The 14031-nt window shown below is 42.7% G+C and overlaps 1 protein-coding gene across 5 annotated transcripts in view; it reads left to right on the top strand.

Annotated features, from left to right (window-relative positions):
• Positions 1-13446, top strand: part of MNAT1 (MNAT1 component of CDK activating kinase) — a 124623-nt gene extending 111177 nt beyond the window's left edge. For 4 of the 5 annotated variants that reach the window (XM_040601007.1, XM_040601010.1, XM_040601004.1 and 1 more), the window contains one exon: positions 12955-13446. In XM_040601007.1, coding sequence (XP_040456941.1) covers positions 12955-13075 — 121 coding nt within the window. In that variant the 3' untranslated portion in view covers positions 13076-13446. The remainder of the gene's footprint in view (positions 1-12954) is intronic. The other variant, XM_040601006.1, reaches the window with a different exon arrangement.
• Positions 13447-14031: the final 585 nt, after the last annotated feature.

The raw sequence follows: 14031 nt of genomic DNA, 5'->3' as shown, positions 1-14031 counted from the left end.
TGAGTTAGTTTGGAAGTTGTTGGTTTTCTTTCAGCTGCAGAAGTGCGCTTGCTGTAGCGCTCCAAGTTCAATTTCAGGTATCTTTCAAGATTATTAGCAGTACATGGTTTTGTTGCGTACTTTCCCTAATGGCCATTTATTTCTTTAAACTGTGAATTCCATTTTTACTTAAAAGCTTAGTAGAATCACCCATCACAGACAGAATTTCACCTGAATTGAATAAGAGGTGTTTAAAGGTTCAAGTTTAGAGGGTGTATTCAGATTCAGGGATAGCCAGTGAGTGATCTTTTAAATGGTGAAATGATGCGTGCTAAAGGTATTGGAGCCAGAATTAGAAGAGGAAGAGTGGATGGAAAATGCTCTTTTATAGCTATTTTGCTTTCAACTGTTTTCTCCTGAGCTTTTCTGAAATCAAGTGTCAAGCTTAAGTCTAGGTCTATGAGTGTATCTGTTCGCAGGTGTCTTCAATGTGACAGAGCCTTCTGCCACCTAGTGTTAATGTGAGTTCTCTCCTCAGCAGGGTATCACCAGATAATTTATTAAATGTCATTATTTATTAATAATCCCCCGCCCCGCAATTGCTAGGCACTCTCTGTGAATGTTTAAAAATGCAGTTTCTGCACCAGAGGATTTCAGAATCAATTTAATCAGTATGCACAACTTCTTTGGATGTGTTTATTGAGGATGTAGTTTGCAAGGTGAGTTAAGTTGTTATGCATATAATCCATGGCAAATTTCAGCAATTGTGAATGTCCCTTCTCTGCAACAACTCTCTTAGCTCTTTTCAACCCCAGGTGAAACTTAAAGAGATTCTGCCTAACTCAGCACACTTCTGCTTTGATATCTGTGTTCCTGCTGGTTCAGGAAATTGTATTAGACTGAAAGCAGCAGAGAATAAAAATTAATTTAACAGAAATTATATAAAATAAAGAATGATTCCATTTACACACTTAACTCATTGTCTTTTTAGAAGAGTGAAATTAAAATCTCCCATCATCACTGCTTTTTCCCCTCTGGAAATTCCACCAGGGCACAATAGAGAAGGACAATAAAATCCAGAGAATTATACCCTAATTTCACAATAGAAATGTCAAACTATTAAAATAGAAAAATAGGCTTGATGATACTTTATATTTAAGCCAAATAATAATAGCTCATACCATATGTTGACAGATAGGAGGAAACCACTTAGCATTGAAGCAGTGGTTTTTTTCCTTCATTTATTCCTCTGTAAAAGGAATAATGTTTTCAAATGAAAAATGTTTTCAGGAGAACAGAGCAACTCTTGCCCCTTCTCCCCTCCACCTCTGTGAGCTGTGTTTTAACTGCTCTCTGATAGAGTGGGGCTAATCTGTTCCTTTGTATGGGTGTTGGAGAGCTCGGCCTCAAGGGCTGAGCAGCCCAGGACTTGAGCTGATGCTTCCAATTCTTGACCCAGCCGTGGTTCTGAGGAGAAGCCCTCACTCCTAGCTCCTGCCCTCCTCTCCTTTCTCCCTCCTGCCTCTTCCAGGCCTTCCTGAGGAGCAAATGCCAGCATGGCTGAGAGCTGTAAACTTGATCCTCAACATCAGACTGAAATGCTGACCAGATCAGCAGCAACCAGAACCTGAAGCAGCAGAGGGTCTAATGCATTAGAGCATTAGTCAGCTGCGATACCAGGCAGGCTGTTTTTTTCACCTTCTTTTGACCTGAGCAGCCTCATCTTCTTTAAATAGTGTCATTCAAACTGCAATCTTTTTGCAGATACTGCCTAAAGAAAATAACTTTGGGTTCTTATTATCTCAAATGAGTAACTATGAAAGCAAGTTAAAAACTTGCTCTGTGCTGGTAGTTATTCATTTGAGATAATTATTAGGTTTGGCAACTTACTTACCTGATCAGTATCAGAGGTTAAAAACCCTCTAGAAATTCATGTGCATCTTGTGCTGTTTTGTTTTGAGTCATATTAAACTGGGATTGCTGTACAACATGAATTCATTGCTACGCTGTCAGAACACGATGCTATGTCACAGTGAAAACAGTATAGACCGGCTGACCAGGGGAGACTGCATGCCAAAGCTGAGGTTAAGTACAGCTTTTTCTTTGTTTAGATGATGTTTTTTCCATCAGAAGTGATTTGGGGGCACAGCCTGTGGCTGTGGTAAATGTGTTTCTGGTGGTGTTTTCCTGCTCTCAGTCCTTTATACTGGCAGGGGGCGAGAAGGTGATGTTTCTTCTTTCCCGTTAGGTGCAGCCTCACCGTTCTCGCTGAGATCGGTGCCCTGCAGTGGCATTTCAGTGCTGTGCAACAGAGCAGGTAGATGGAAGAGGCAAACTGGGGGAGGGCACAGGGGCAAAGTAGGCTGTTGACCTCCATTAGTATGCAGCCTGGCTGTGACCATGGCTGACAACTGAGTCACTCAGGGGCTCTGTCCTCCCCTGCCAGGTCTGAAACACAGTCCTTCAAGGCAAAAAACCCACTTTAAGTTTGCTGGCCAGTCCACTTTCCAGCCTTGGGCTCAAAGTCAAGGTCCCTAACAGCACTCCTGGGGCAAAAATATCTCCTCTCTGCTTGCAGCAGGGCATCCTGTACTCTGCAGTTGTGGTACAACCATGACCATCCTTGTGGCCTCTTTCCACAGAGCTGCGCATCAAGCAAAATGTACTGAAAAAGAGGGGGTGGGGGAAAGTCTCTGTGCATCTCCATCCCCTCTTTCTGTAGGTGCTCCTGACTGAGCTCTCTGTTCAGAAAGGGCTCAGTTTCCTTCACAGCTGCATAATTTACGTGGAAGCTGGTCCAGGAGGAATCTCTTTCATGTAGCTCACTGAAAGCTCCAGTTCATCAATATGAATTGCTTGCCATGCACTGGGGGATTTATGGTACGCAGTAGGGTGTGCGGAAGTTGGAGAAAAAGGCAGAGTGAGGAACAGTAGGGAATTTTTATCCTAAAAGAAGAATTTTTGTGTCCAAAAGAGCTGTCTTTTATTTTGAAAGTTCTGTTCTTCTCCCCCCCCCCCCCCCGAAAGATACTGTATCACTGTATCCCTGGAGTCAAACCCCAGGACACATTCCCCTAGCCATGGGGGAAGACACAGTGATGTCTTTAAGACTGAACTTGCCCTAGCCTTAAAAAAACCCCAAATAAACAAAAAAACCAAACAAACAACCTCTATGAAAACACTTCTGACTCAGGTAGTAAGTTACAAAACAATGCTTAACTTCTGCATAATAATAATAATAATTATACAAACATACCCACTTTCTTCTGGCAACCTTTGTCCTAAACATAGCAGATGGGAGGAAGAGCGGGGTTGGAGGGCAGCGGGAAAGATGAAGGATTTGAAGATCAAGCCATGCCAAAACATTTCCACAACATGTTAAAAAGAGAGCTACTTTGCAGTTACAGAAACGATGGCTTAGTGGTCTTTTTTAGCCATTGAAAAGAAAAAAATACAAGACGATAACTGAGAAAAGGCCCTTGTGTTCAATGACATTCTTCTCGGGGTCAAGTGCCAGTGGAGCCTCATTTAGTCATAGACTAAATGTAGCTGCAGTTCTGCAGTCCTCCAAAGTGTAATCTATACTAGTCATGCAGAGCGAGTGCTTTGCTGGATTCCAGCTAGGACTGCAGTGTCCTTGTTATGCAGCAAGGCTGCTCAAGGGTGTTAAAATGCTTACTTGCAGTTGTTTGAGCAGTTTCTGTGATGGCTGATTGATTTACTGTATCTGGAAGTTCAGACCTGGAAACCTGAGCGAGGGAGAATGCCTTCACCCGCGGTGGTGGGGCTGGGTGTTGAGAGGACGGACAGCTGGTGGGTGACCTCAGGAAGATGACAAATGGGGGACCAGGTGCCCCTGCTCATCCAAGAGCTCTCCCAGCCTCTCTGCTCGCAGATGCGCGAGGCACGGAAGTCACTTGCACTGAAGGAAGGCTTCCTATGAGCAAGGTTTCTAGAAATAAACATTAACCTTTTGTTACCAGCTAAGTACACAGGGATAATGAATTCAAGCAGCTATTTGGGAATGAGTTTAAGCAGGAATCCTTTCAGTTTGAAGGAAAAAAAAAAACCCCACACACCAACAAACAATCATCCAAATGATAGTGGTTGTGTATATTTTGGAAATGGTATCTGGAATGCCGGCAGGAATGTGTGGTGCTGAGATAGTGGTTAGCAGCAAGAAGCAAACTGTTTACACACCGCAATCAGTGATGGTTCTTGACTGACGTGTGGAGCCAGTACAACGACTAAATAAATATATTACTGGGAGGAAAGTGGGATGTGAGGAAGCCCCCCAAAAACTGAGGATGGAAAAGTCAGCATGGAACTTCTATAAAATATCCTTTATAGAGTTGAAACACATGAACAAAACGAAATTGTGTAGCTTTTGGTTTTCCTTTGCTTGCAGAGGATTATTGTGTTTGCAGGTTCTGCTTTCTATTTCCCATTTTTATTTTAAAACAGGCAGTCGCGTGCTAAAATGAGAACTTTCAGATAATTGTTTTGAATCTGTCCTGAAACAGCACAGAAATCTATGAACTGTGTTGACTTACACCAGCTGAGAATGTGCCTCCCTTCTCTGAAGCTTGCCTGTTGGGGATTATGGCATACTCTAGCAGCTTCAGGGTTTTCTTTTTTTTTCTTTTTTTGTAACCAAAGCATGAACAAAACAATATCACCTCTTTCATTGTCTTAACTTTTGAAAGTGCATTTGAGATTTCCTGCATTAGCTCAGATCACTGAATCTACTGCAAAGACAGGCATGGCTGCTCCCTTGCACTGGTATGTACATTTCTAAGGTTGAAACTGTTACACCTCATCTGAAGCGATGCTGCCTGGTCAAATGTTAAGAGAACCTGATTAAACGAAGCATTTGATTATTATCAAAAGAAATATGCAGACAGCCATTGTGAATTCTGAGCTTACATGAGTTGTAAAATGTGTTTACCAAGCATGCATTGGATTTACACACACAAATTCTTGTTGAATGTAAATCTCTAGCTTGCATAACACCTTGGCGGAAAGAGGAGGTTTATTTAAGTTGTTAACATTTTTGACATATTGTACTGGTAGAATTGAATTTGCAGTTCCTTTTGAAGATGGGTGTAGGTCCGCTTGCACCATTTAAGGGGTTTATGTCCCATTTCAGAATGCTTTAAGTCTGTAGTCTACAGTGCTTTAAGTTGATAGTCTCTAAGTCTATAGTCCGTAGTATTTTGAGTCTATAGTCTTTTCCTGCATGAAATAATTGTGTCAAGGCTGGTGCCTTCCTCTGATAGGAACCTGGGGGTGGGACTGGAGTTGTCTAAAAGTTGTTGTGGCAGTACCTGCAGAAACCTGTACGCACAGTCTGCAAGTGGCATCCCAGGACTGGCATTTAGCCTGTGGCATGGAAAAGGCAGAAAATGCATATTAGGTCAGAGTAATACAAAGCTTCCTTTATTCTGTAAAACCCTTTCCCTTAATAATTTGTCGTCCTTACACTTTAAAACATCTATTTCTTTTAAAATTATATCAGACATTTCTCCTTGTTCTTTGATACTAATTTCTCCATGCTTTTATATCATATGTTTAGGCAATAGTATTTGCTTCTCAGTTATCTAAATGCAAATGTTTCTCTCTGTGTTAAATAAACGTGAATACCTGATTCTGGTCTCACATCTTTTTAAAAACTAGACAGCAGTAGAATTGCAGGGCTCGGAAAATGCTGGAGAACCAGGTGCTCTCTAAAACTTTTCTTACTTTGAAATTTTTTTACCACTATTGGGTTTTTTATGGCACATTCACTTAGGAGCACTGAAGATGTATTTTGAGATAGCTGTCACAAGAAAATTTCCCTCCATTCCATCCCCCTGTGTATTGGCTTTTCAGTGGAAATGTTTGCTCTCTGGAGTCTGGATTTCATCACAAAAAGAGGAAGTTTTCAGGGAAAGCAGTATAGGAAAATTTGATTCTGTCCCCGTCCCCCCCTGCAACAAGGATGGCTTCTTTGACTTTGTGTTGTTGCATTTAGAGATTTTTTTTTCTGCAGGGTTCACAACTGTACTCACCAATGTCATAGGTAATTTGCAATAAAATCTCTGATATGCATAATTACATGTACCTTGCAGTTTATGTATGTGTTTCATCATTCAAAGAGGAAACAGTTTATGTGAAACATCAAATAAATGTGCCTTAGTGTTAATGTTAGACACTCCAGAGATTCTTTTATTGGTCACTGTGGTAGCTGAATGGTAAGGGGCGAAGCTGCTGAAACCTCGAGATGCTGCTGGGTTGCTGTTGCAGCAGGACATGTGTGGCTTTGGGCTGCCAGGATCTGAAATGTTTGACCTTTCATATGAGGGAGAAGAGTAATGGGGGGAAAGAAGGAGAAATAACTCATTACTGATTTCTACCTTTGGAGTCAGAGCTGAGTTTATCAGCAACAGCTGTTTCATGGCTAATATTATTAATAATATTCTAGGCTTTTTTTTTTCCTCCTTCAGTGTCCGGTAGCAGACCTCTGAATCTTAGCTGAGGTGTGCTGTGGCAGACCTGTTTTGTTTTAAAGAACTTTGTTTTGCCACACGCAGTTGAGGTGTACTCCTGCCCAGAGGAACTCTGACAGCATTTGAAACAAATTGCTATTTAGGAGAAGCTGATGGAAGGGGCTGAAAAGAATCACTGAGGTGCTAGATTTCTTTTATTGATTTGGTGGATTGGCGGTTTCTTGGCTTTCCTACTGGGAAAAGTTATTTCTGTTAGAACAAAGTTCTTCGCTTAGATTTCTGGTAGAACAAAGTTCTTCACTTAGAAGACCTAACCTGAGAAATGAAAGTCCTAGGAGCTATGAGCTCAAACTCCCAATTAAGAAGTTTTTTCTTAAATCTTCACTGTGATAGAGACCCATTAGTCAGTAGGCATCTCATTGTGAAGAGTTTAGAAGACCAACTTCTGCTTATTGGAAAGCTGGTTGAAGCTTTCCTTTGAAGTAAAAGGGGGAAAAATACTCAAACATCATCTAAGTGTAGGTATGTTTATTTCCAAGCAATTCAAGTGAGTCCCTGGAAATGTCATTGAAGGTGAAGTCCCTTGGAACCAGAGAGTTTGCTCGTAGTACCAGCTGTGCATTCAGCAGTCAGCTCTGACAGCTTCAGCCCCAAATAAGCTAATCACTCCGATGTGTCCTGCATTGGAGGCATAGGTGGTGGTTTTACAAGCACGCTGTAAGCTTCTACACTTGATCACATGCTGGTTTGAATGAGAGGAACTCTGGGCACAGCTCTGCAAATCATGCGAAGTGACAGTTCTGTGGCAGTTTTTTGGGCCACGGGTATGTGAAATGGGCTGAGCAAGTTTGTGGTATGGAAAAGGTTGGGGTCTGGCACTCATCTTACACCTTGGTGAGCAATTTCTGTTCACTAAGCCGTCGGAAAACTAGCATAGCTAAACAGTGTTAATAACAAAAGTAGACCTCACTAAGCCGAACCTGAACTGGTCAATATGCTGTCTGCAGGTGGGATTGCTGGGGCGTCAAGGGTGTTGGTTATGGTAGCTCTTGTCTTTGGCAAGATTGTTCAGTAGCCAAAACTGCATTGTGTTTAGAGTGACTTTTCCTTGTACCTCTGCACTGTGGGCTGGATTTGGTCTTGTGCTGCAAGACTAACAGGTGACATAATCTGGTTAAAAATATATTATTTTTCTGTCTGCCTTGGAATCTGTCTTATTTGGACCTCATCATGCTTAGCAGGTTTTTTTGACATTCACATTGATTGCTGCAATTGTATGCACAGAGGCATAATGTCTAGAGGCATTAAAAAAACCCCAGTAAACACACACACACGCACGCACACACACACACACACTCCCCAGCTATTACATTGGGTAGCTGCCTGCTTGTTTGCAGGTGCTTGCAGCAAACCCTACACTGCAATCATTTGTTGTCCTTTTTATTTTTATTTTTTTTGCTTCCTGGTCACGTTCAAATGAAAGTAATTAATACTATTGTGCTGTATTTATCAACCAAATGACATCTTGGTTCCTTGAGGCAGCTGTGGACCTATTCCTTTCCAGGGAACAGTTTTCCCCATTCAACTCTTAAATAGATTTTTCCTACTTAATCCTTGTTGTCCTGGAGGGCAGAGGAGACGCATGGCTGATGGTAGGTGCCTTGCTGCTGTCAGGGCTGGAAGCGTGACCTCTGGCACGGTGCAAGGCCTGCCGGAGGTGTTGAGTTGGGCTCGTGAGCAGCCCTTGAGTTCATGGTGGTGGTAAAGTTGCATTATGTGTTGGAACTGGCTGTGTTGGCTGGTGTTCAGCAGGAATTACCAACACCGATAATAGCTGGTTTGTTTGTTGAGGTCTAAATACAACAATTATGCCCAAAGAGTGTCTGCTAAATGAGGTGAAAGATTGCTTTTTGACTTTTGAGGACTTGGGATCAGATTTGTAGCCGGTCTGTGGAAGGATGAACTGCTATTCTGGATTTTTCTGAGTACCAGCTTTATGTGGTGGTGTGCTTTTGTCCTGCCTTAGACATCACAGTCTCAGAGATGTGGAGAGCCATATCATATCTGAATAACGCCTAGCGAAGTCTGATTCTGAATTTAACAGGTCTATTTAACAAAGAACAGCAATGAACTCCATGCATTTTACAAACAAATTCTGCTTTGGCTGCATGGACCAACTGTGTGGTAGAACTGGTTCAGACAAAACCAGAGTTGAGTGGAAGAGCTCAGTTTGTGCCTGGTTGGGGGCTTAGAGTAACCGAGGCTACACATTCCTCAACAGAAAACAGGCCAGAGAAAACCCAGTTTCTTACGTGCCCCTCTTGTCTGATAAGATCCAGTTCTCTGCCAAGAATACTGCAAATAATGCGTTGATAGATCGTCTTAGAGACTTGGTAAATCTAATGAAAACACAGTCTCCAGAAAGATTCAGGAATGCAGCATATGCTGCTGTGTTACTAATGCTTTACACAGCTTTCCAGACTGGAGTATTTTGCTTGCTTTCATGCAACCACTATTTATTATTTAAATGATGAATCTGGAAAATTTCCCAGATCTAATGTCTGCCCCATTACCTTCTGTCTTGGATACTGCAGATAATCAGATGAGCAGTAAATCTATTCTGTGGAATAGAATTACATTATCTTTTTTTTTTCCTGTCAAACAACTTGTGAATGATTTTTCTTTTCTTCAACCCCATAAAATACCTAATAGATCAAAAAAAAAGTAAAATCTGTGTGCCAAATACACAGTGCTCCACATGTACCTCCAATGATTCATCTGCAGAAACACCGGTGCAAGTGTATTTATCTTGGGTAGATGGGGGAAGGTTGCGCGAATTCATCCCGAGAACTGATCCTTTCAGTTGGGTGTGGGGGGGGAAGTACTGTGGGAGTTTTTGTGGCTTGTTGGTTGGATGTTTTGGGGTGTTTGTTGGGGGTGGGTTGTTTTTTCTTTTTATTTTTCTTTTCTTTCTTTTTTTTCTTTTTTCCTGGTTTGATTATTCTGTTTCTCCATCTGCTCTGATTGTTTCTGAAGTCTTTCCTGAGTGTCTCTGAAGAGAGACTGCCCTATTAAGCAGTGAGGGGACATTTGCCAATGGTCTTGGATGTTACGGGCTGATGAGCTGTTGTTGGGTCCTCTGGCCCTTAGAAACGGCAGTGCCAAGCGGTGCAGGGGGTGGAAAGGCATGGGGAACTGAGTGCTGCTGCCTAGTTCCCCAGCAGTCCCAGTCATTCCTGATGAAGTGCTGGTGACACAGCTTTCAGGAAAGAGAAAACATGAAGGAAACCTGCCCCCAGGAATGACTGGCTTGATTCTGAACTTCAGCACCAAGTGTGAATTACACTTCTTTCCTTGAAAACAGGAGGCTTACCCTCCCCTCCCCCCCCCCCCCCCCCCCCCCCGCCCCCGCCCCCGCCCAATGGTGATGAGAAACTAAAGGTCAGGAATGAGCCCCCTGAAGGCTCATGAAGAACAAAATACGATGTGTTTTAACTGATGTGAAAGGTTAATGGGGAAGATCAACATCCAATGGCAGCAGCTAAGGAAAGGGGGCTTGTTTGGGCACAGCCTGAAGCAGAGCCTAGGCATTACGGTGGCTGGGAAGTGTGAAACCGTGAGGCAGAGAACACACAGCCCTTTAGCCCTGCTCAAAAGTAATAGTGCAGGCTTTTTTTAACTCCAGAGTTTAGTCTGCCCTCAGTAAAAACAAGTTACGTTAAAAAACTGTGCACCAGAAAAAGCAAACCTCTTTTTCCTGGTTTCTGCTTATAAGATTTACAGGTACTTAAAATAAACCTATGAAAAACAGACCTAGTGTGCTGGAATTTGCTAACTAGTGAGAGCAATTACCTCCAGGTCCTAAGACCTAACGGAGCTTGACTTTTTGGAAATAAAACTTGGCAAGCGCTTCTTCCTGCTGCTGTTGTAAAGGTGTACATGAAAAGATGTGCTGACCTCTGCCAGAAACCCCAGGAATCCAGTTCAGAGAGATTCTCCTGTGAAGGGCACGGCCAGATTCAAACAGCACAGATGGGGATCAGTGTGGAAAAGCCGGTGAAACATTCGCTTCTCATTGTGTGGCTTCAGTGTGGCAGATTCTTTGCAGTTGCCTGGTGTACCACAGTAATTAAATGGGTCAAGAGCAGTAAGTTTAGATACTTAACAAGAAAATAAAGACCTCACTTGACAGCCAGCAGCGTGTCGTGCTTGTTTCACAGGAGTAAGGAGAATTAATGCAGGTTGCCATAGTAAAAGTTGATCTGAGTCTTTTTGACGATGATTTCGTATTACTTCAAAGATCACATACCAACTGACTATAAATAGTCAGCTGTAATAGCTGTAAATCAGGTTGTCTTATGAAACTAATGTCCCAATTTCAGATGACCTAAAAAAAAAAAAAAAGGGAAACAGTAGACGCTGCCTCTCTCCTTGTAGTGATATATAAGGGAAAAAAAGATAAGTAATGAAAAACACACAACCAACCTTTGTTAATATAGAAATGTAAAATAATCCTCTATTTTCTCTGGACTGTTTCATGCATGAGTGGAAAATGAAGTTTGTGCAATGAAATAAACACGATAGAAGTGAAATCTGAGATGGGAATTGATTTTTATAATACTTTCCAGTTTGGAGGATGGAAGTAGTTTCACACCAGCGTTTTGAAGGAAATTATTTGTTGTTGTCAGTATCCCTTCGTTGTTCCTGGCTGGGGGAATGAGCTCCTGTTCCCCACAGCAGCTGTAAGAGGCCTTTGGGAAGGATGAGATATTGAGGGACAAATAGCAAGAAAGGTAAATTATGTTTTTTTTAAATCCATTAAATGGATTGTCCCATGAAACAGGAGCTCTTTGCAAACCATCTTCCCTTGCAAATGAAGAGGTGGGACCAGCTTTGCTGTGTTTGTAGATTCTCTGTGGACCAAACGCTGTTAAAAGCGTTTGTGCCCTAATGTCTGCGCCCGTGGTGATGGGAACCAGCGTCCAGCAGTGAGGCCCGGACTATGTCACAAGTTGGTGCAAAGCAGCAGAGCTCATCTCAGCTTAGCCCCTGGAGGCAAATTTGGTCTGTTACCTTCAGCATCTCACCGACAATCACTCAGAAGCGTTGCTCATGTCTGTGCATTGTAGTTATTAGGTGCAAGAAATGCAGTTCTAAAACTAATTAATCATTTCTAAGTAACCTCTTTTTGTACACATTTATGGCATCAATGGGTACGACTGTTTATTATGTCTTACCTATAAAATCTGACCTGTTTTATATACTCTTTATGGAAACAGTGTACAGTCATAAATTAAAAGATGCAACTGTTTTGGATATTTTACTGGTGGTCCTATATTTTCCTGCCAAAAGTGCAGCTGTTTTAGGTTTCTCGGGATAACATTATAAAAGGCTGTATGCATTTTGCAAGTTTATGCTTGAATTGCCAAGCCAGAGGTGGAATGACTCAACCTTCCCAGGAGCAACACGTACCAAGCGATGAATCAAAACAGCTAGCTGAAGCTCAGTGGCTTACGTGGCCACTGAAAAGCAGTTCTCCTTTATGGTATTTTATCTGGTGTTCAGAATTTGAGACTGTCGTTGTGCCGATAGTGCTACAGCCTGCCTCTGTCATTGTATTTGATGGGGTTTTGGTATAAAACTAGCTGAGAATCTGGTCTTGGGTCTGTCTTATGTGGGCTGCAAGAACTATAGGGTCACAGCACTGAATGAAACCCATTCAAGCCACCCTGAGCAGACACCTTTACTGGGAGCTCTCAGCGTGCGTGGCTGGGTTGGAGCCCTTGGAAGGAGCTAGGGGAGCCAAGAGTTTGGGGCAGTGCCAGTGTAGGTAGCATGTTTCAATGTCAACTGATCAGTCTGGCTGGTTTGGTTTAAAATTAGATGGCTCTGCAAATGAGTGATGGTGCTTAATTAATGGTGAAGTTTAGAGGCTTCTTTAGCCAAAATATTGATGACAGCCTCCTACAGATCTAATTCCCTGGTGTCGGTGGACTTATTCCAGATACAGATAGGCCCGAGAGCAGAACGTTCATCCCTGTTGTCATCAGAGCAACCGGCACAGTTGGCTCTGGGGAGTGCCCAGCATTAATTGGACAGAGCTGAAACTCCCCGATTCCAGCGGGAGTGCAGGAGAGCTTCTGCTGTCATCGTCATTGTCTTAGAAGGAACTACCAAAGTGGGGGGAGGATGCAACCCTCCCCCCAGAGCTAGCACAGAAAATACAAACCAGGGAGTGTACTTAATGCTGCGCAACCTATTGCAAAGAGCTGAGCTTTTTCAGTGTGTGTGTTGGGCAGCTTGTCTGAAGGTGCATCGGCATCATCATTGCTTTAACTAAGGGAAGTTTCATACTGGTGGCTGGCAGTAGGCAGCTCCCCTTCCTTGCTTTCTCCCAAAAAGTAACCTCAACCTCACTGTACTGTGGACTATGCAGGTGTTCGACCTGTTTATTTCTGCTCTGAAATAATGCTTTTCCTTGTTTCAGGTATCTCAACCATGTACGAGCCGCCTCTCCGCAGGATCTGGCTGGGGGCTACACTTCTTCCCTTGCTTGTCACCGAGCCTTACAGGATGCTTTCAGTGGTCTTTTCTGGCACCCCAGTTAGCCAGTGCGCATTAGCCCGTAGTCATGGGACACCGAATGGAGCGAGAAGCAAATCAAACCAGCAAAGGTTGGGTAAAATTGCTGCCATCTGCATAATGGCTAAGTTGCAGTCACTTTTCTGTGTAAAACCAGCTGTGTTTAAGTGTTAAAGGGGGAAAGGAAAAAAAAAAAGTCTGCACGAGAGCTTTGTAAAATTGTAGATACATTTTTGTGGAGGGGGAAACTCGTTAGTCATGTGGCACTTTGCTGAGGGAGGCTGAAGCAATAAGCCACATCTAATGGAAGATGTGAATAACTCAGCTGTGTATGTTTGAGGTTTAAAGAAACACACTTGTAAATTTTTTCTAAATAAAGCCAGACTTTTTTATTAAAGTTTGTGGTTTTACTCTTATTGCAGGGTTTTATTTGCACAAGCATTTAAATGCCATTTTGATTATAACATTTAGTGTCAATATTCAAGCCTACACTTTCTTCCCATAAAACTAGTTTCCCCAGTTTGGACAAGTGGGTTTTTCCTCCTGCCAGCTGGATGAGATGAGAAACCCTGAAACTATGCTGACACAACTCTTATGCAGGATCCTTCCGGATGTCACTTGGTTCTTACCTTTGCCTGGAAAACAAATCTTTAGCTGAATGTCTTTCAACTGAGTTCCTTTAGAAGCAATTTAGGAAGCCTTGATAAAAGGCTGGGTCATTAGTCAAAATTGGGTTTGGTTTTTTTCCCTGTTTAGCTCTGTCCACAACTTTTCTGTCGTGCATTCAGGAGCTTCTTTTGGCAGGAACATCCCTTTGCCTGGCTCTTGGGATGACCCTTGCCACTTGATCTACTGCTTTTACAGATTTCTTCCCCTTTCCCTGTAGTGGAACGTGGACTAACGTGGCCGAGATGGGCTTCCTGCAGCCGAACTGGCCTTTGCCACGGGTGTGTATGAACTGCAGGAGACTGGAAACTGCTCA

This window comes from Falco naumanni, chromosome 7, assembly GCF_017639655.2.
Source record: "Falco naumanni isolate bFalNau1 chromosome 7, bFalNau1.pat, whole genome shotgun sequence".
Classification (NCBI taxonomy): domain Eukaryota; kingdom Metazoa; phylum Chordata; class Aves; order Falconiformes; family Falconidae; genus Falco; species Falco naumanni.
Note: the sequence above shows the minus strand (reverse complement) of the source record. Positions and strands in the feature narration are given on the sequence as shown.